Source organism: Nestor notabilis, unplaced genomic scaffold (genome assembly GCF_000696875.1).
Source record: "Nestor notabilis isolate BGI_N333 unplaced genomic scaffold, ASM69687v1 scaffold3964, whole genome shotgun sequence".
Taxonomy (NCBI): Eukaryota; Metazoa; Chordata; class Aves; order Psittaciformes; family Psittacidae; genus Nestor; species Nestor notabilis.
In genome coordinates, this window is record NW_009925087.1 from 5,643 (window position 1) to 28,739 (window position 23,097).

General features: G+C 37.2%; 1 protein-coding gene across 1 annotated transcript in view; it reads left to right on the forward strand.

The window, feature by feature from the left end:
- Nucleotides 1-17,664: 17,664 nt before the first annotated feature.
- Nucleotides 17,665-23,097, forward strand: part of KITLG (KIT ligand) — a gene marked incomplete at its 5' end in the record, with an annotated part of 25,191 nt that continues 19,758 nt past the window's right edge. The window contains one exon of the mRNA XM_010012882.1: nucleotides 17,665-17,778. Coding sequence (XP_010011184.1) covers nucleotides 17,665-17,778 — 114 coding nt within the window. The remainder of the gene's footprint in view (nucleotides 17,779-23,097) is intronic.

Genomic DNA, 23,097 nt, shown 5'->3' on the forward strand with positions numbered 1-23,097 from the left:
GTGTGCACATATGTACAGAGGAGCACACACCATGCAAAACCAGCTGTACGTACCTAGTATTCTTTACATTGATGTGGGCATAAGTTTGTGCACAAACTTACATGCAGTGAAGGTTCTGAGCATGGTGTGTAAGCCACAGCACAGCTGGGCTACCGGAATGTCCAGTTTCAGCCTAGAATAACACGTGCACAGAAATATGTGCCAGTGGTGTATATTTCCTTTACAATAGCAATGTAATCTGTGTGTGAGTTCACACCATGCTTTATCATGAAAGAAGTAAGGCAGAGGATAGCACAATAGAACTTCCTTGGAAATAAAGGCTCATCTGAGTCCTTTACAGGATAATCTTAAACCATTCTTGTCAAATGGATATATAGGTTTTTCTTTCTGCATTTTTGTTCTTTATGTGTAACTCAGAATTCAGTGACAGGTGAAGTTAATTTCTCCTTAATAGTGCTCAATTATTTTTTTGAAAGGAGTTTTATGATGCTACATCATACGTATATGCGTTTATATTAATTTGGAAGTATGAGGAAAAAAGTGCAAATTTTTCCTTGCTACCTTGTGCTTGCTTGGTAGCAACAAAGCAATCTATGTCTTGTGTTTATGTTTGCAGTATGATACATCATTGCTAGATGGATTTTTTGGTCTGTCTAGTAACACATGACCTCTAATTACTTTTAGAAGAAAGTTACTCTGGCAGTATAAGTCAGACTAAAACTAAGTTGTGCGTGTCCTGACAATCTGTTTCTGTTTAGAATGGAAAATGAACTCTGTGCAAATCATACAACTCTTTGTAAGAGTTGCACCTGGACAAAAGAATGAACTTAATTATGGCTAAGCGCATACTGAAAATGCGGAGTAATATACTGATGTGCAAGGTTCATTATGTTGAAGTGTGATTTTTTTGAATAATGTCTGTTAATGTGGAGGTTTGGAAGTGTGTAGTGAAGTTTCTTCCTCCATTTCATGTTGATCCAAAAAAATTCCTCTCTGATTATGCAGGTTTCATAATGGTGTATAAAATGGAAGTAGGATATCAAGGTGCTGACTTTTGTGGTCTAGCTGGAGTAATGGACTGAAGTAGGACAGTAAGGAGTCAGGCAGGATGCATTTAAATTAAAAATATGCTGCATATATGCAAAGCAGTTTACTAAATGAAGTGCTTAGAAATTTAGGGAGGTTGAAATTTAAACATGCTAATGGTTTATTGTAGAGAATCCTAAGTTCCAGCCCTCTAATTTCCAGCCTCCATTTGCTCATTACTAAGTGAACTCAGCAAAATTTGTCTTTTACATTAAATGGCAAGCAGACAATATTATGCATTATGTCTTTAAACTGATATAGATCTGAATGTCAGTTCTTCCTGAGATTTGTTTTTGATTTTGCTGCTTTGAAGCATGCAGGAATAGGAACATTAGTCAGCCAAATGAATTTAGGAAGCTTGTATAACATTGCTTGGCACTCTCTTTCATTCAGATTAAAAAATATGTTCCTGTATAAACAGAGCTTTTTGGTGGTTATTTTAAAAAGGAGGAAAAAAGAAGTATCTTCAGTGTTCATAATTGCTGTCTTTTTCAAATTACTGTGGTTCTGTAGTGTGTGGATTGCATTTCCATTCTAATAACAAAACCTATCAGTACTGTATTTGACACCAGTTTAAATGGTTCTGATCTTTAAATGGCTTTGATCTGTATTATAATCTCTGGCAAAGAATGTGTCCTAGATTTGCCATGCAGTCTCCAAATCCACATCCTTTAAAAATTCTGTCTATAACCATAGTCTGTTCCAAACTATTTAGATAAATTTATTCAGTAATTGTTCCTTTAATAGCATAATGCTGGGCAGTGAAAGCTCTTTTATTGAGGATACTAAAGTCAGTGGAAATCTTGCTATTTTTAAAAGTTGGACTCCAATCTCAAGCCAGGTGGTGTTCATAATCCCCCATCAATTTTCTTCTGCCATGAATGCAGGAAGATTTTGTCTTCCCCCCATGTCTGTCACCAAGATTTTGGGATATTTTTTTTCCTATCAGCACACCTCAAGCCCACACCTAAAAATGGTCATCATTCAAGTTTCTCTCTCCTCTCCCCTTTCAGACGCAAAGCAGTCTTCATTTCTTTGTGCATCTTTCCTGGCCTCTGATGTGTTTAAGTCAGCATCTTCACCTCTAATAATAAAACTTCAGCACTTCTAGGATCCAAAATGCTGAGGGTGTCTCTGTCACCATCCTGTTTCCTTCCATATAGTCTAAACTTCATCTCTGGTGAATGTTTTCTAGATTATTTGTAGTAGTCTGTCCAGTGGACATTTTTATTGTGATAGATTCTTCTTAACACACACACACACACACACACACACACACACACACTGTCCATTACTTATTTCAGAATAAATGGCACAATTCCTATAAAACTGCAAAAATTTTTTCTCCTCTACAAGTACCACTTAAGTAAACTTGCTAAGAAACTGCATCATTTATGAAAATACCAAACTAGTCTTACTGGACTTTTAGAGCATAGACATTGAAAAGTATACATGCTCTGAGGAGATGTGCATTAATCTTCTCAATGACGGGTTATATTTTCTGTAAGATTCGTTACAGAAGCGAAACAAATTTTATGATAGGTCAGACAACTTAATGTGTCTTCTTTAAGTGCAATTCTAGAAAACTTTTGAGAACTAGGTGTAAAAATAATTCAAAGAAATCGTACTATATTGTGTCAGTATTTGCATCAGTTTATCAGCACATCTGAAACAAGGATGCTATTGAACATGTACAAGAATAGTTTCACTATAGACAACTGAAGGTCTTTATAATTCACATGAGTACTTTCGACCAAATGTAAATCTCTATAGGATGTAAACAGAATTTGCAGCTGTATTTTTTATAACCAACCCCTGTGAAAAACATCAGTTTGAGGAAAAAAGGATTTGGAGACTAAAAGCAAAGTGTAGGAATAAGTCATTAATTTGTAACATGGCAAAAACCTAAGAGGTAATGATGTTCTCTAATTGCCAGCAACCTCATACAGTTCAATCTGGTAAGAGGGTTCACAGACTGATGACAACATGTGCAAGCTACATAAATTACTCAGGTTAATTGAAACTAAAAGAGATTCTGAGGAACTTTGTAAAGGTTTAGAGAAGATAGGAGAACAGATGGCATGATGGCAAGTGGAGTTTGTTGTATTGAAGAGCAAGGGGGATGCATTTTTGAAGGAATGTTTTGAACTAATTGTATCTACATGAATAACAGAAGTTTTAATTAGTTATAAAAACTACTTACAAGCTGGTTTTTAATGCTTTTGTAGCAATGCTTGGTAAAGAAAAATGGATGAAAAATCTCTGTATTTTACTTGCAGTAGAATAGAACAGCCAACATACAGGGATGCAGTAGGAGCAGAAAGACAAATGTGGAACGGGAGGGCTTTTATGATGGGAATAATCAGCCATCTTGAAAACAATTCCTGATTACCATATCAGAAAAAAGAATGTAAGAGAAAGAGAGGTCCTAAAATAGGCAAAAGCATTGTATGGAAACAGTGTGCATATATGAAGGAGGGCTGAACGCTGAAGGCAAGAAGTTACTGAGTGATAGTGAAGAATTAGTCTAGAGAGCAATTACTGGACATTACTGATATTACTTGGTACAAAAGTGAAGAAATATTTAATAGAATTGAAAATCAGAAGATGCTAAAACAGGCAACGCTACCTTCACACACAATTACCAGTCTGGAAAGGTTTTTTGACACTAGATGTAATATGACTTCAATCGCAGCTTGATATATGTTAGGGTGAGTCCATGAAGTCACTTCCATTGAAAACAGTAGTCCTACTCTTCTCATCCTTGCACATCTTTTCTTCTCCACTTGTTCCTTAGGGATTAGTTTTCTGTCTCTGAACTGAATTAGCTAGTCACTGTGAATTTACTGACTTGCTGAGGGGTCGAGTGAATGTCAGAAGGAAGGAAACTGCAGAGAAGGAGATGCTGAGAGCCCTCTCTCAGCAGCAGGGAGCTGTTAGATTGCTTCAGACCATCTCATTAACCTTGACTGAAGGAAAAAGGATTATACACTTAAGTAGGTAAAAAGCCATCGTTACTTTAGTGTACACTCTGAGCATGAAAGGTTGCTTATCTTCTAATTCATGCAATTATGAAGAAATCTTTGCATGGACAATACATTCTGTAAGTGTGAATGAACAGGTTTCTTCAGTTTTCTGTGGCCACCAGACTGATCATGTGCTAATCTGACACTTCTTATTTTCCAAATCTTCATTGCCTTAATTGCACAAGTCAGATATGGCCTAATTATAAACTTAGTTTCATATACAACCATCTGCCAAAATTACCATCTGTAACAATTCAGCCTTTACTTTTGAGAAAAGGAAAACACTTTGAAATATATTGTAGCTGAACTCCAATTGCATGTGAGAGTAATGACAGCTGACACATTTATGAAAGATCTTTATTTAAAGATGTATGAGTGGTTAGAACTCATAAAATTTTATGCAATGTTGACATATTGCATAGCTCTAGCCAAAGAAAGACAGCAGAGTTTCCATGAACTATGCCTGAAAGGTATTCTTATACAGGACTTCAGTATCAACAGGAAGAGGCATTCAAAAGTATGTCTTCCCCTTGGAGGGATGCATCGGAATTCAAAATGTACTTGAGTTTCTGATACAGTAATGCAGTCACTGGCTTTTTATGTTACAGGAAGCATTTTGATCAGCCCCATCCCATTTTTGCCATCTTCAACTTACATTGTCCTGGAACAACCTTATACATTGCTTCAAATTCCTAGAATGGCCATTCTGGCACTTTGTGTTCTTTAAAAAAGAAATAGTGCACGCATCTCAGGAAAATAATGTCAGAAAGAGCTTTTATAATTAACAATAGCATGATGTATTTTAGTAAATCTTGAAAAAGGAATTGATGTTCATTTTCTATGTTCATTGATGTACTTCACATCAATGGTAATAATCACTAAAGCATTTTTGACATATGAAAATATTTTCATTTTAGAACAAAAGCTTGAAAAAAAATATAGTTGATTTTTCCATACTAATATACCAATGTAATTGCTTTGAGACAAGGCATAATGTATTTGTAATTCTGACTTGCAGAGGTAAATGGCTTATTGCCTGCCCATTGCTTATGCTGTCTTGCAAGCACCCTTAAATGTTTTGAAGATTAGTTTCTAATTCGATGTGTCATTTACCTGATTGGTCTGCAGTCCACAAGCTGTAACTTCAAGGCATTTGAGATTAATCTCATCCATTAGCCTATCACTTTGGACAAATATTCTTTTCACAAAAAAATACAGATCCATTCTTAATGTTCTTATATTCTAATAACAGTGTGAATGCAAGATTGTGTTATTCTTTCACAGATCATTACCTTAAAGCTAAATTGTTCACTCTGGTTTTGAGCATGTATAGGAAAGCATGCAATTCAAATTACATAGGAAATAAAATAATGTCTAAGATCTTAGATCATTTTTGGAAGTAAAATTATTTACTGGTAGCTTTCATAAATAAATATGAAAGAACTGAGTTGAAATCAGGATCTGGAAAAAGTTGTGGGTTTTATTCCAGTTAGAAAATGAATTTAAATCTGATTTTGCTGAGATAAACTTGCATGATTCTCACACACATTTCTTTGTGCACTACTAATAAGTACAGTTCAGCTTGTCAGGCACAGTAAGAAGAAATACAAAATCAAGATCTACTAAAATCTTGAAAATTGGTAGGTTTGAATAGGTTTAGGGAGAACATAAGCCTAGTAATATTGTTTCTGGTGGGCTCATTGAAACTTCATTTGATTATTGAGAAATGTACAGTCATAAGACCCAAGTGTTTAAATTGTAAGGTTTAAACTTACACATTTCCCAGCGAAATATCCCAACAGACCTTTTGGTTAGCTAACTGCTGTGTCAAGAAATGCTATGTAAATGAACAAAGAACAATATGAATTTTACTGTGACAGATAAGTTCAATATACTAAAAGTCCTCAGGGCTTTTTCTGCATCTCCTGATAAAGGAAGATGAAAACTTAGCACCAAAGCCAGCACATGCAGGTTTCATTTTCCACTTTTGTTGTTTTTTTAGTATGCTGGCTTTTAAGTGGCTTGCCTGTAGGTGCTTTTGATCATTTCCCCTGAAAAATCGTCTTCCAGAAACGCCCTGGAGTTTTTGTGAAAATTGACTACGGATTATTGTTAAAATGTCTGCAGTGGCTGTTATGGGGCCAGAAGCTGACTTCATTGCCACATGTGTTTTGTTGGAAACAGAACATGATGTGGAAAGGGTTATATATTTGCTTTAAAACTCAAACAGTTTCTAACAAACGAGGTGCAGTTATGTTAAATTTTCCCCTGAATATTCACTTACGGCACATACTAGGTCTTCTGTCAACTTAGTATAGTGTTTTGTATACAAGATGCTTGTAAAACAGTGCATTAAATCTGTAAATCCGCGTTTCTAAATCATGAACGATGTACAGGCACATCATTAATAGACATTACATCCAATGTAGTAAATTTCTCAGTGAAATGAAAAACAGTGAGAAGGAGCAGAAACTCAGGCTTCACTATGGAAGACCATGACCTGGCCCTCTTTTTGCAGCTCAGTTGTGTAATGGCACTCTTACATCCTAAGTAGAGCAGTGTGTGAAGAATACTTTTGAGCTTTATTATGCGCCTCAAGGTAATCATGCAGGTTTAGATTAGTGCCAGAGGCTTGGCTAGATAGCTCATTGGTCTGGGTTTTTTTAATCGCTGTCCTGGTTTTGGCTGGAATAGAGTTAACTTTCTTCTTAGTAGCTGATTAAAAGTGTTGCGTTTTGGATTTAGTATCAGAATAATTTTGATAACACATTGATGTTTTTAATTATTGCTAAGTAGTATTTATACTAAGTGAAGGACTTTTCAGCTCCTCGTACCCAGCTAGTGAGAAGGTTGAAGGGGCACAAGAAGTTAGTAGGGCACACAGCCAGGACAGCTGACCCCAGCTGACCAAAGGGATAGTCCACACCATATGATATCACACTCAATATATACCCTTAGGGGAAAGCTGGCCAGGGGATGCTGCTGCTCATGAACTGGCTGGGCATCAGTTAGTGAGTGGTGAGCAATTGTATTGTGCGTCGCTTGTTCTGTATATTCTAATTCTTTTATGGTCTTTATTATTATTATTTTCCTTTTCTGTCCCTTCCTCCTCACATATGTGAATCCAGTTTTCTCACTTTTACCTTTACAATTCTCTCCCTCATGTCACTGGGGGGAGTGAGTGAGCGAGTGAGCAGCTGTGTGGGGCTTAGATACCAGCTGGGGTTAAGCCACAAAACTCTTCAAAATACAAAATCACATTCCTCACCAACATTTTACAAGAGAAAAATACATGTTACATCACAGTTTGAAATGTTATCAACTAAGGTTTTGGCATCAAAGTGAAAACTTCTCAGTTCTGGTGCACTGAATTTCCTGTTCCAAGCTTTTTAAGTTGATGCAGGTGCTACTGTCTGGAGTATATCCAGAGAAGCCATCTTTTGTGTGAGTAAATTTGGAATACCTTTTATGTCAGCTGCTATTTATCAATGGATGAAACTATGACTAGTGAAGAATGATACCATTTAAAAGTTGCATGACTTAGTGTTGATTTTAAGTTTTTTGCTCCTCTTCACTTCAGAAGCAGCCACCTGGCTGGATACTGCATCCATTGTAATAGCTCCAACAATGTTCCATAAGAGGTAGGGTAATCCTCTATTTGCATTTACTGGAGAGAAGAGCTTGTGAAACTAAGATACTATAGAAAGTAAATAAATAGGATTTGTACTCCAAGAGGAGGTAAGAGAAAGGGAATGCTTTGCTTATTTCCCATGAGGTTTTGGGGTTTTTTTGTCGCTTTTGTGTCATGAAGCACTGAAGTCAGATGGACTTTTTAATTAGGCATAGCGAAGACTCAAATAGTAGTGTTGGTCTCAATAAGTACATGAAAAGAACAAACCACAAAGATGGGAGTTTAACTACATAAGCAAAGGAGCAGTGTTGCCACAAGTACACTTAAATTGGACAGTACAAGAAGGCTTTTAACCATCAGAACAGTGAAGATCTGGAACAATTTCCCAAGATTTATCTCCAATACTGTGTTCAGTTTTGGGCCCCTCACTACAAGACATTGAGGTGCTGAAATGTGTCCAAAGAAGACAAACAAAGCTGGTGAAGGGTCTGGAGCACAAGTGTCATGAGGAGTGGCTGAGGGAACGGGGATTGTTTAGCTTGGAGAAAAGAGGGTTTGGGGTGTCCTCCCTGCTCTCTACAACTACCTGAAAGGAGGCTGTAGTAAGATCAGTGTAGGTCTCTTCACTCAAGTAGCAAATGGCGTCAAGTTGTGCCAGAGGAGGTTTAGATTTGACATTAGGATAAATTTCTTCACCTAAAGGGTTGTCAAGCATTGGAAGATGCTGCCCAGGGAAGTGGTTGAGTAAACATCCCTGGAGGTATTTAAAAGACTTGTAGATGTGGCACTTGTGGATTTGGCAGTGCTAGGTTTATGGTTGGACTTGATGATCTCAAAGACCTTTTCCAACCTAAATGATTTGTTGACTCTGTGATATTATTCCCTCCTCTCCTACTTTACTCCTCCACTCTTTCTATTTGTTTTTATCTGGTTCCATTACAAATCTAAGTTGTTTGTGGCATCAAAGGAGTGGGATATAAAAGAACTCTTATCTGGAGCCTACCTATTCCAGGAATTACCACCATGGCTTTGAAAACTGATACCTGCTGTGGAATGGGACAGATAATGTCAGCCAAGAGATTTATGGGCCAGGAAAACCATTTGTTATTTTTTTTATTGCTTGCTGAGGAGGACTGGTTAGACCCATCCCTGTATGTTGGAATTCAGGTTACCAATATCATTTGCCTTAGTAGTCAATGATGCCAGAGCTTTTCTGGGTGGACTACAGATTACCACATTTGCCTGATGTTGGACATGAGATCTTCACAGTGGCAGAGGGACTCAGGAAAGCTGCTGGAGCTCAATCCCATGATCTTTATCACGTTGCAAACCACATCATTTATGCAACCTCTGTTTCTCGCCTTATCCTGAGTGCTCTTGTAGACAGACCATCAATGTAGCTGTAAAAAGTCAGGAACTTAATAGTCTTACAACATATAGAACAATACTGATGTGAATAAATACCATCCTTCAGCACTGTCAAAGCTTATACTGGTGCTGACATATCCAAGAGATCTAAACAGTGTTCTTCAATCACATGTAAGCTTGTAATTGTAAGGATGTAATACAATTAAGTTAGGTGGATGAAACACACTTAATCTCGACAGTACTGGCATCTAGTTTTAGTCTGTATTCAGCAATTATACTTCTGTAATGAGGTGTCTCATATCAAGCCAGTGAGTGAAATTAGTTCTGAATTTATGTCCCTATGAAGATACAGGGCCTATCAGGGATGTTATCAAAGACATTCAGAGTTCAGAAATGGAACAGGGTCTTTATGAGGACATGTCTTTGGTTTAAGACTAAGTTGACCAGTCTGTGATTTATATTTCAAAAATCAATCATCCTCTGCTTATAAAAGAAAGTACTAAAAAAAAAAAAAAAAGAAAAAGAAAGAAAAAAAATGCCTAAAACCTTTTAATTTTGTATAAGAATATTTTTTCCTGATGTTCTCTTTCCACAGGGTCAAGTGTGAACTGAAAAATCTTCAGTTTTATAGTACAGTTTAATTTCTAGAGAAGTTCATGTGCATTAAAGAATAAGAATATACTTAATCTGGTTTACTTCATACTAAAATGAAATACTAGGGACGACAGAGACATTTTCATCATGTACATGAATTTCATCATATCCCAGGTGTCAAAACAGCTGATATTTTCACTGTTCGTGATTTTTTTTTTTAATTTCATCATTTTAATAGTTCTCCCAACCCAAATTCCATGTACTTTTTAGCAGATGGTTATAATTAAAAATCCACTACAAAATTTCTGTAACAACTCTTATTCCATTTCCTTTACTGGTGCTTGAAGGTCTAAGATTAAAAAGGGTGACTGTGTATACATTTTCATTACAATTCAAAAGAATATTCAACGTAGTGGATTTTTTTTTTTTTGCACAAACTTGACAAACAAGCAAGACACCTGAAATAGATCTTTAAAAACAATCTTTAATTAAATATTTTACTTAAGAAAATGTCTTTTCCCTGAGGAAATCAGATCATCCACCTCTATACAGTGTGAGAATCTTGTCCTCCCTGCCAAGATAATCTTGTATCTTACTTTGCCTTCCCCTTTCAATTACTTAAAATTACTTTGGATTTATGCTAGAAAACTCTTTTGTAATTACCCAGGAGGGAGGGGAAAAAAATGTTTGGAGTCTGTGGGAGGTTTTGTTGAGTCAACTGAAGTCTGGTGTTCTGCTTGTTTCTATTTTGATTGTGTAGGTATTCTGGATTTCAGTGTCTCTGTTAACAAAACAAGTGAATATTGGTATTCATCACTTTAAAGTGGGATAGAAAAATATAGAATCACAGAATGGTTAGGATTGGAAAGGACCTTAAGATCACGTAGTTCCAACCCCCCTGCCATGGGCAGGATCTCCTCACACTAGACCATGTCACCCAAGGCTCTGTCCAACCTGGCCTTGAACACTGCCAGGGATGGAGCAATCACAGCTTCCTTCAGCAACCTGTTCCAGTGTAAAATAAACAAAATAATTTTCAAATTAAAACCACGGTTTTGTGCTTTACTGAATGTAATTGCAAAAAACCTGGATTACATTGATTTGCAAGGCAAACTCTGTATCAACTTGCACTTCTTCTTGTTTATCATGTTCATCTTGGTTCCAGCTGAGACACATAACAGAAACCAAACACAGCAGGAGTTTGGTTGCACCTTAGTAAGTGGAACAGCAGCACATCGCCTGGAGCAGCCTGCTGCTTCTGCATCTGTCAAGGAGAGCTCTAAGGGGTAGATGATGGTAGCAATTGGCCTGAGGTTGCATTAAATGAAATTGTCATATAGTCTAAGCAGCTTCCTATTTTTCCCAAGGTCTAGATGGTGGGAAAGAATAGTGTGATTCCTCATTTTCTCAGCACGGTAAGACCTTGTATCTTTAATTTGTCTGTCTCAGGAAAAAGATGTGTGTAACTTGGTGGAACTGGAGAATGGTTTCTCCTTCCAGCTGAAGAAAAAGTAGTTGTTCATTTGCATTTAACAGGCTTGTTATCTTTTTTTTTTTTTAATCCATTAGCCTGAATAGAGTTATTTCTCTAAGAATGTACCTTAGAAGGGAACTTAGAAGCTCCGTAAGCATCTGGATACAGCACTTGTCTTTCTTTGCAACATATGGCTTGTGAAGTCCAGCAAGTACCCCCTTACTTTAGCATTCTGACATGAAATGAACAACTAGCTGAAAAATCCTGTTCTTGTTGGTCATCATTAGGGATTCCAGAGGTCCCCCATGGGAAAGCAAGAGAGTGTGTAAAGGTTAGGAGGTAGAGATTTTATGGTTGGGAACATCATGGAAAGGCAAATACAGAACAGTCACAAAAAGATTAAACAGCTGCGAAAGCAGGTTGCCCATTGAACTCATTTGAATGTAGGGTGCAATGGCAACTTCCCTTGCTTATGTTTGTAACAATACCTCATTAATTTCCTTCTCCTTTACCCCAAGAATTACCCTGATGTCTATTAGATGTTAGATGCAGAACTGTGTAGAAGAATATTCTGCATTTTGTAAGTAACTGAATATATGTCAAATATTTCATGTCTAAAGTACTCCCAAACTTACTCTGAAGGAGAGTGACCAGCACTTCTATAGTCTGTTTAAATCAGAATACAAATAAATCACTCTGATACTCCCTGGTGAATTTTGTTTGCTTTTATCATCATTCTCCCCACTATACATCATTGTAAAAATAAAAAAAAAAGTTAAAAAAATAAGAGTGCCAGTTACTAGAAAAGTATGCATCTGCTTTTTGTAATCATAACAAAGCATATAGGGCACTATCCAGAGACTTTTAGGTGTCTCAACCTGGCAGGGTGGCTTACTGAGCTGGAGTTAAGCTCCATTTTACTCAATGGACTGCCAAAAGGTTGTTCAAGAAAACTCACATGTTGACTGGGGAGCTTCCCAGAAGTTAGGGTGCCCAGATGGAGGAGGATGTGTGAGACGAGGATACACATAAACGTTCTGATGCCGGTGCAGCGAATAGGCCTTTTTTACTATGTAACGGCTTGCCAGTGTAAAATGCATAAATGTTCTGAAAAATAAGGGTCAGGAATACCATTGTACCCCTGTTTTGCTCTGGTTCTGGCCAGGAAGCCATCACTGATGGGAAAGTACCTCTGGTGTTACAGGAGTATGTGGTACGAAGTAGATAACAGAGGAACAGACCTCTGTGAGTTGGAATTATCTTGGTTAGAGGAAATTTAATCTAGGTCTGTCACTTGTTAGTGAGCACTCGAGCTGAGAGGCTATTATATTCAGTGAGATTAGTGCCTGTCTTTTGAAGGAGAGTGATGAATGTACTCTGGATTTACTGCTTAACTACAAGCTATTCAGGGTTCACACAGTGGTTCCTCCAACTATACTGAAGTTAGTTCCCAGGTACCTGAGAACATGTAGGGACCTTTCCAATTCCGTATGTGCTGGCAAAAATACTTCACTACTTACAGAACTAGATGGTCATGGGTGGGTGACTGCTTTTTCCACACTTAACTGATCTTTTGGGGACTTGATCAATGTTTAGCATTTCAGCAGTATTTAGGCTTTTAAAGTACTAAAGTTAGCGCTGTCATTTGCATGGGTGAAGGCATTGCTGAATACCATGAAAATGGGAATTAGATTACATTCTGTATAAATGCTCTTCTTTCATTTTAAAATTTTTCTGCACTGACAGTAAATTTCTTAATTGGTTAAAGACAAGTCTTACATGAGTTTAATAACTAAATAAATTAGTAGACATGTGAAAGAATTATTGTGCTTTTATTCTTCTCTATGGTTAAAAAATAAAGGCAGTAAATATCTTTTATTGCTATTCTCATTTTCTTTGAACCTTCTTTCAAAAGGCTTTTTAAGGCATAAGTATGAACATTAAGTTAGCTATCCGTGACTGACCGACCAGTGTTGTTTATGGCAGAAGTTTACAAGCTGTGCCTCAGCAAAGCAGCATGCAGACACTGCCTGAGGAGCCATCATTGAGAGGTGTTCCTACCCCACCATTAGCAGAAGTGAAAACTAAACTTCGAAGTCTGGCCCAGGGTGAATATTATTCCATACTGTCAGCTAACCCTACTGCAGCTGTGGCTTGGCTATGGTTAACTGAATGATTTGCTCAAGAAACTGGGGTGAAAAATTCTGTGCTAACATGATTTCAATGCAAGAAATTTTATAATGAAGAACCCATTCATCTGTATAGTTAATACCTCTCCCTGTGCTTAATGGGGTTTTTTGTGTGTTTTATTGTTTGTCCCCCTCCTTTTTTTTTTTTCTTTTGTATTATTTCTTCCTACTTATGATTATAATTTTTATCAGTACAAACTAGATATTTGGAAATGTCCAGAGTTTCCAGTGTTTGGCTTATTTAGCAACATGGTATTCCCTTTGCTGCTTTCCATTTAAGGAATTAGCTGGACATTAATCAGCATGATTGAATACCTTTGATAAAATACTGTGAAAAAAAAGCTAAAGCACTCATTCATAAGCTTTTGCCAACACTCCAGATCGTAAATGAAGAACATAAATGAAAACCACACTGGATCACTAGCTAAGCTTTTAAAATGCTGTTAACTGAAATCATAGCTTGTGGCTTATAAGCTATAGTAAAAATCATTTGCACAATGATCAGAAGTGTATACATGAAATCTTTAATTTGAATTATCCTTTCCAGTCTAATCATTATTTTTTCCCTTTCAAAAAGCAACTTACAATTTCAGTATTTAAGAGATTTCAGAATATAGAAACAACTGAATAATTTTTGAGCTCAAGATGGGAAGACGCCCCTTGGTATACAGGTCTGCCTCCTGTCTGCTATATATCTTCAATTTAATGCTGGTAGATGATGTGTGATTAAATCCTGTGGCCAGCTTTGAAAATCACATTTTAGCTTAGAAGTAATTATATATGGAAATCTGTGATGAGTGCTGTCTGGGTAACATTTATGCTTAGTAAAGTATAAAACTGGAATCTCTATTTACAAAGCTGTTGTTTAAGGTTTGCTTTTGTTCTGTCCTTGATTTAATTCAGTTCATTCAAGTTTTGCTCAAACAGCAGGTTTGGTCATTAGTAAATAACACAAAAATTGCTTAGCTCTTTGATCTAGACAGTCCTTACATACAATGTACCTGTAGGCATGTGTAATATAAATATTTTGTAAGTGCAAATAATTAAAAGAAAGATTTTGGATAATAGGCGTGTTGAAACTAGCAGTATTTTGCAGATTTTCAGTTCCTGTTGGATGACATACAGAACAAATAAGCAAAAAGAACCTCAAATAATCTCAAAATTTACAAAGCATTTATTTTTAATAGCAGGTATAAAAATTACTGTGCTTTTAAATCACATTATTTACATAGGGGAAAAAAGAGTGTATTCTTACCAATTTGCATAATTATAAAATGTGTTGTGATTTTAAGCTTCATGTATTGGTTTTCTTTAGATCCAGAATTATGAAGATTGACAAGATGTGTCTTAGGTCTGGCTTTATTTGGAGTGTGGTGCTGTTTTTATTCATATTAGTCAGTTGATCTGGCAAAAAAAAGTGTTTCCACTTTTGTTGCTTTTTTGATTATTAGACTATTAGGTTAAATATCATTCTATGACAGTGACACAGGCCAGTGAACAAATCCATCTTGCTTTACATACTATTCAATATTGAGAAACCCAATAAAGAAATTGGTGATTTCCATCATGGCCTCCACCTCCAAAGAACACATCAGGGAAACATCCTGTTAGTGAGTGTAACTGCTAGCGTACTGTTTTACACTGAAGGTAGAACTACTCTTTTTTTTCAATTCTTGAAAGCATTATAGTTAGTCCATTTTGGAGCTGGTTGTCATTAACTTCCTGCCTTTTTTTATAACAATTTCATTCAAAAAATTGCAGTGAGGAAGTAGTCTCTTAACATGAGGTCCCCTTTGGTTTCCTCTGTGGTTCTGGAACTTACGTGAGGTGAGGGAGATGCGTCTCTGACCGGTTAAAGCTAGTTCTTTGAGCTCAACTTGGAGCAATTCTACACTGAAAGGAGCTCTCAAAGGTCCTTTCAGAGACTAGTTACATCTTCGTTGTGTCTCCCCAGAGCTTGAATTGTTCATATATGTATAACTGCAAAGCTTTGTATAGCATAAGACACAGAGGTTTTGTAAGAAAGATTGTTAAGTACGTAACTTCAGGTTAGGTACTTATTCTCAGTTCTTCACAATGATTATTCGTACAGATACTAAAAGTATTTCTAAATGCTACTTATGTTGAAGCAAGAGGCATTCTAAGAAGACATGCTGCATATTAAATGTCTACCTTGCTTAGAATATTTTCAGTTTCTTCACATGAAAGAAGTCTACCCACCTGCATGATCCTGTGGTGTCTGAGGGTACAGTTCAAGGAAAGCTGAGTGCAGGCTCCTCTGAAATGAGTAATCCTGGCTTGTCCCATCTGTAACGGAGCATTTCTGCTGTCTCAGTTACCTGGGTCAGAAAGCTGGTCTGATCAGAAAGCCTGAAAAAACAGCACAGGGAAAAAAAAAAGGAAGTTGTCTGCCTGCAACAGCTGGTTGTGCCATTGCACGAGGTAGCAGGGGAGGCTGAATCGTTTTTTCCAGCAGCAGCCCACACCAGTTTTACCTAAATCATAGAATCATAGACTGGTTTGGGTTGGAAGGGACCTTAAAGATGATATAGTTCCACCCCTCCCTGCCACAGGCAGGGACACCTTCCACTAGACCAGGTTGCTCAAAGCCCCGTCCAGCTTGGCCTTGAACACTGCCAGAGGTGGGGCAGCCACAGCTTCTCTTGGCAACCTGTGCTAGTGCCTCCTGAGCCCGATAGCTAGTGCCTCATGAGCCCGATAGTGAAGAATTTCTTCCTAATAGCCAACCTAAATGTACCCTCTTTCAGTTTAAAGCCATTAGCCCTTGTCCTGTGACTACACGCCCTTGTAAAAAGTCCCCCTTTATGGGTGGCATGAGTCAGAAAGCCATATTATAAGAAAGCAAATGACCAGTTTTACTTGAGATGTAAGATACATCCAGGTTTTAAGAGCTACAAGAGATTTACTTGTCATGTAACAGCTCTAGGTAGAGTGCCTGGCACTGTTCCATCATGTTTATGTAACTCGTGAGCAATCTTTCTCATCATACGTCCTTAGCCCCTCCAGGTTAATATAATGGTAATCTTTTAAATTTGTGATTTTCTCTCTCTGCTTTCTTAGAGAGCTTTGCTTATGTTGTTTGATGTGCTTTGGTCTGAAATTGAAAGGTTGGGTAGTGTTTGAAGGCAAGGATGGAGAAAGGAGCTCTCTGCCTGTCACAGGGTAGATGGGGCTGAGATGCATCTTGGTTTGTGCAAAACCGAATTCTGGTCTCAGTCCTGCCCTCATGGAGGCTCAGGAGCCTGCACAGGCAAATTCCATACTTGCAGTGAATGTACATCATCATTAGCTCTTCCTGACAGCTTTAGTCAGCTGGCACATAAAGCTTCACAACCCAAGGCAACTTTTGATTATCCATAACTTAAATGCTTTAACATTCTGGAAAAGAAGATCTGCAGCTTAAACTTGGCATGGGGCTCTGTGGGAAACCAGTGAAGCACAACAACAGAAGGTGAGGAAGTTCAGGCAGCGTAGCCAAGGAGACACCCAGGTGCATCATGGCTAGTTACCTGGTGCTCTTCTGGCATAGTCTCACAAGCCTGTGAGTACATTGCACTGCAGTTCCTAATAGGATTTAGGAGGGGAATGTAATGCCAAAGCTAAGATGCCACTCCTAAGAGGCCAAAGCATGTCACTTAGATAAAATGCATTGTGTTGCTGCTTGACATCTCAGTATTTGGGCAGAGTTCAGTTGTGGTTTTGCTTGCAGTTTAAGTACCCAGGTGTAATGGCTGTGATTATGAACTTTCTCTTTTCATCTTGCTGTGGTCAGGTATCATTTGGTTCCTTATTAACCAATATCACACAGAAGCACAGGTTTATCAAATACCTTATCAGGTGGATGATAAGTATTTAGTTAGCTTTATGATGATGATGAAGAATATTGCAAAGCTGGTCTCTTTCTCTTCTTTGGTATCTGTAGATGCCACAGAAATTCACCTAAGCAGGATCCCGCACAAGTAATCTCATAGCTCAATACCAGGTTTTCCATGATTACTATTAAGGGTACCTGTTTCAGGTTTTCCATTATTACTCTAAAGGTACTTGCTTCCAGAAAAGATCAAGTAAGTGCATTTCTGTGGATTCCTGTCAAGAAGATTATACAATAGTGGTACTAGTGTGTTCTCATGAAAGATGAAGAGTATTGTTGCATCTAGACTTCCTGTATGAAAAGCTTTACTGCTATCTGTTGTTACTTCACATTTGGAGATTGCTTACTTGGGGTTTCTTGTTTCTCTTTGTGTTCGTTTGTTTTGGTTTTTTTTTACTAAATAGACTTGGATTATCACTTGCTTTTGTCTTCAACTGCTCCTACTTAATCCTCTTGTCAAAGCCCAGAGTTCCTGCGGGAATCCAGTGACAGATGATGTGAATGATATTGCAAAATTGGTAAGTAGCTTTTATTTAAAATTATTCTTGATGTTAAATAATAATTAGCAACTAATGGTACTTACATTTTTAAGCAAAGTTAGAAAATCTATATTAGAACCAGGGGAATATTAAAAAAAAAAATCGGTCTATCACATGATCAAAATCAAAACCTTTATTGCAGAAACGGAGAATAGTTTCAGAGTTCATTGAAGAGGTGACCTTCTTGGCCAAACTAGAGTGTATGTACATATGTGTTTTCCTCCCTCCAGACTTCCATACAAATTGTCAAAAGTCTTGATTTCCTCAAACATTGTCTGGGATTAGCTTGCTTCCCATGCAGATGAAAGATTATTGTCGTTGAGTTACTGATTTGCATGGAGCAGACTGGTGGCAAACACATCTGAAATGAACCAGAAGATTTTACCTTTGGTATATAGGAAAATTGTGCCTTATATAAAAATAGAATGATACTAGACATCATAGTAGCAATCAAGGCAATAACAACTGAACGGCTCTTACAGTCTTTAGGTGTGAGTGGGCTACACTCATAATGCGTTTCTCTCTCTACTTGCTGTACCTAGAAGTTTAAGTCTGAAGGACTCACAGCTTCATATAGGAACCAAATTCATTTAAGTACATTTTATTTTTTACTTAATTGAACACTGCATTAACTTGAAAAACTGTATCTCCTTGTGAGAAGTCAGTTGGTATTTATCTCCGCTGAAGTCAGTGATTGTGCTAACTTGCAGTAGTGAAGGATCTAACACCAAAGTTTTTAAGAAATAATATATGCTCAACACTTAACAAATATACCTTCATCTACAAGTATATACAAGTATATACAACATATACAAGTATATCTACATCTATTTCAGTTGAAAAGTGTGGTTTCTTTTTGGAAAAATAGTTGCAATACCAGCATTCATACTATCAAACACTTCATTCGAAGTCTCTTGCATTTCCTGCCAGTGCAGTGTTCTTAACTTGTTTTCTTTGGGCATTATTATATACACTGGTATATAGTGTAAATCTCTGAGGGTGCTCTGTAGTCCTACTCAAATGGTTAGTGCTTTACATTAGTCCCTGGAGGCAGAATTCTGAAGTATTGGCATGTTTATTCAAGATAATATTTAATCTTTTGAAAGAGTATTAAGCTTTGATTTAAACCTGTTGAAAGCATGACAGAACAAAAGAACTCCTGTGAGGGCTCGTGGAATTGTCTAATATGAGGTTAGCAATAACTTTTTGTCAGTTATGTGTCCTTAGAACAAATGTTTTACCTTTCCCTTTAGTACAATTTAAACTTCAAGAATGTGTAAATACAGATGACAGACGTTTGCAGCTTGAGTAATCACACTTTGCTTTTGAGATAAATTAGGAAAGAAATCTTTCCATATTGTGTTCCTGCATCTTCCTCCAGACTGGTCCAGCAACTGCAGTTCTTGCACGTAGTCCTTGCAGCACTGTGTTTCCATACCCACACCCTCCTCCACATCCCCTCTTAGGTCCCTCCCATGCTCCCTAGCATGATGCCTACCTGTCTGAGCAGTGTTTTGAGCACTTGCTGGATTTTTATCCCCTTTTGCTTGGGCTGCTGGTTTGTCAGGAAGGCCTTTGTGTGGCAACTGCTTGATATATGTGCTGCTTTTCCTCATAGAAAACCTCTGCAAACTGTCCAGGTTGCACTGCGCTTCTGCTGCCAAGCCTCAGGAGAGTGGGGTAGGGCTGAGCTCCTCCATCCACTGCTCAGTATGGATGCTGTACTGTCCTTCTCCTGACTTACACCCATACCTTTTAGATCTCTCTACCAAATGCAAAATTTGGGTAAGGTTAACTAGCAAGTTCAAAGATATTTTGAGTTGGAGAAGTAACAGAGAGATGCAGATAACATAAAGCCCAGATACCTGGATTCTCTGCTTTGAGTTGTGCATCTGAGAAAGTTTTTAGGAAAGTCTGTATACCCATCTTGCCTGCCTGTTATTATTTGCAGAAATAATTTCTATAAAGCCACTTGAGAATTGAAAGAGCAACGTGGAAATAAGATTGGTGTGTTACATTTACTGTAAGAACTCTTGGGTTAGATTAAACTGACTGTATTGCAAATTGGTCTTTCTCTTTTGAAATGCTATAGCATTACAAAAACTAATAATAAAAAAGGTTTAAAGTACTTTTAAAACAAAATATCATCAGCTGACTGTGAATACAAGAAGGGAGAAATTCACAGAGAATACTGGCTGATCACATTGCTAAAAAGTATGATTTTTTTAATCCTATATGGAATATACTGTTAGTATATAATGTGGGCTCCAGCATGATATTGCTTGATAATATAGTTCAACTCTTTTAAATGACTACAGAAGTTTTTCTACTACTTCTTCTTTTTGAAGCAAAATATGCTAATTGAATTAAGGAATGACATTCTGATGACATACAATGTCAGACATAACACACATACGTGGTTGGGTTTTTTATTGATCCTACCGGCCTTTAAAAATCTTATTTCTCTGCTGATCCAAATAGTTTGCGCCCATAGGACATAATGTCTGTAATAAATGTCCTCCCCTTTCACACTAAGAACAAATTGTAATGCTGAGGGTTTTGCAGTTTTGCATACAGTTATTGACTATAGTTGTTGTCATGTTACCCACAACCTCTATCATGCTTCCTGAGAGTGGTATGATAGTTATTTCTAAAGGCTTTATTTTTGGCCACACTGTCATGTTCTTTTAAACCCTTTTATTCACAGTCATGAGTATAGTCCCGTATCTGTGTGCAATAAATTACTTGTTCAGCTGTCCTACACATGACCTATCATTTAGCTTAGGCTATTGGCACCTCTTCCTCCTGTCTCATCACAAATTGTCAGACATCAGTTTAGATTCAGTATGGCCTGAATCCTCCACTGTGGAAGATTATGATCTCTTCATGTCCCCAAAATGTTAGCCTTCCCTAGGCCTCTTCTCCTCCCTGTAAAGGTATGTCACCATCTCACTTCAGCCATTAAGGTCTATAACAAAGCTGTCCATTTTGGCTCTTGACGCTTAACAGACCCTTGTAAGCTCACTTTTAAAACCTCCATTGTTTTTTCTGTCATAACAGGAAAAATTGGTTTTGTAGCTCTGTCTATATAAATTCACTTTTCTTCCAAATTCTTGGTAGATAAAAATCCAGTCTACTGAAAAAATCTCTTTCTGGCTTTTCTGGTCCTTCTGTCTATTTATTTGCTGCTCTGACCCTACATGTTCTACTTACTTGCTTCAAGCTCTTCCTACTTTGTTTCGTTATCAATGGCAAGCTGCTTCGTTTTGTCTTCAAAGGCACTATTAACACTGCCTGTGATGTCTTAACACATGTTGAGTTTGCCCTCTTATCCTAGCTTCTCCTCATTATTTCCATAATATCTGTTATGCTGTTCATGGCTGCAAGAAGAATGCTCCTTGATGAACTCTAGGCAGCTTTTATGCCTCTTCCTATCTCATGCTAAAATTATTCGAAGCATGAATCCATGTCCCTCTTCTTTCTTTTTCCTACTCTGTTCTTCCTTACCTCTACTGAAGTTCACCTACAGCTTGCAAAACAGTGCCAGAATTCCCTACCAAACTCCTTTACATGTATTTTGATACAACCTAGTTTTCATTTTTTTGATCCTGGGCTTCTTGTTTTGTGAACTGTTCTTGTACTGTGAGCTCCCTATATCACTGATAAAAAAACCCTGAGCATGGCTGTGGCTGTGTTCTGCTCAACTGTATTTATTCTAGGAAGATAAGAAGAGAATGCGTCAGTCAATACTTTCTGTGCATATAGACCAGGGATGCCGACTTGTGCCTAAGATATCAGTGAATAAATAAGGCATGCTGTGCAGTGCTTGAAAATGTGGGTCATTTGCCTAATCAACTTTGTGTTGAATAATAAATTGAGGACAGATGTACAGTGTAACTTGTTTTCAGTGGTGTTAATCTGGATTTTCACTATCATCATCCTAGGCTCATACCAGAAGCTAGAATTGGAAAGAAAGAGCAGATTCAATAACAATAAGGTTTCTGAGCCCTCAGACCAAAACAGACTGGTCTGTTCATACAAAAACAATTTTTTTTTTATTTTCTGTAAGAGTAAATTTTTTCAAATCTTTATGATATAATTTTGTCATGTGAAGAATGTGTCCTAAGTAAAATGATTCGAAGAAGCAAAGAACAATTGAACAATCTTTTTTTTTTTTTTTGGAGGTGTTGTTTTTTACTCTAAAAGGGCATAATTCCATACCTATAGAGAATGAAAGTATTTAGAGAGTATTCATCCTGAATTACTAATCACTTGAACTCCTGCTTCTTTTTTTTAATGAAGATGTCTGGAGGGAAACACATTACTTGATGAACAAATGTTCTGTATTATGAAACTGTAATTGTAGCACCTGTCAATAAAGCCTGTCCCCATTGTTCTTTTCAGCAAAGTAAGTTAGCAGAAAGCTGCATTACTGTAATTATGACTCTGATTTTGCATAAGAATTAGGAATCTATTGTAAATATGTTTGTTAAATATGATCAAACCTACATATAAGTAGAATCTTCACTGAGCTATACAATATGCATCTACATATTTCAGTTTCATCCATTAAAAAAATCTAAGATACCCACCTCTTCTCCCATGATCTACTTCTCTAAAGCCGTTTTTTTTTTGTATGTTGGATGCCCAAACAATAGTCAGCATTTACCAACCAGGTTGCTTGTTCAAGACATGCCGTTTCAAACAATTTGCCTTCACATTCCATGTAAACGGCACATTTTTCTGTAAATGTGTGCTTTAGACTCTCTGCAACATTTTATTTTTAAATGGATCTGACTCTCCTAACTGAAAGGGTTATAGAAAATGATCCAGTGTTGTTATCCTGCAAATGATCTGCCACTATGGCTGTAAGAAGTGTGAACGGAAATTGTTAACATGTTGTCTTAAGCCAAACGATGAGGATTTTATTAAAACTGCTTCATTAGCAAATGAGATAGAGTAGATTGCAGAGACGATGGACAGAAAGTGGAAGCTCCTAAAGAAAAGCCAAGGATGCAAAGAAGGGAGATGCAGAGGTATTAAAGAGTAAGAAAATGAGAATCACAGAGAAATGGGAGGAGAAATGAGAGAAATAGGAGGTGGAAATGGTAGCCAAAATGAAAGTATGGGTTTTCCCATTATATGGCTAAGAGTGAAAAGGATATCACTGACAATGTTAAATGGTAATTTTTACTTTTATGAACTTACTTTATCCTTGATCTGTGTAAAATAATAATGATATCTATGTGTGTTTCCTTAAAATTTTCGTAATAGTCACAATAAAGAGAATTTGCAAGA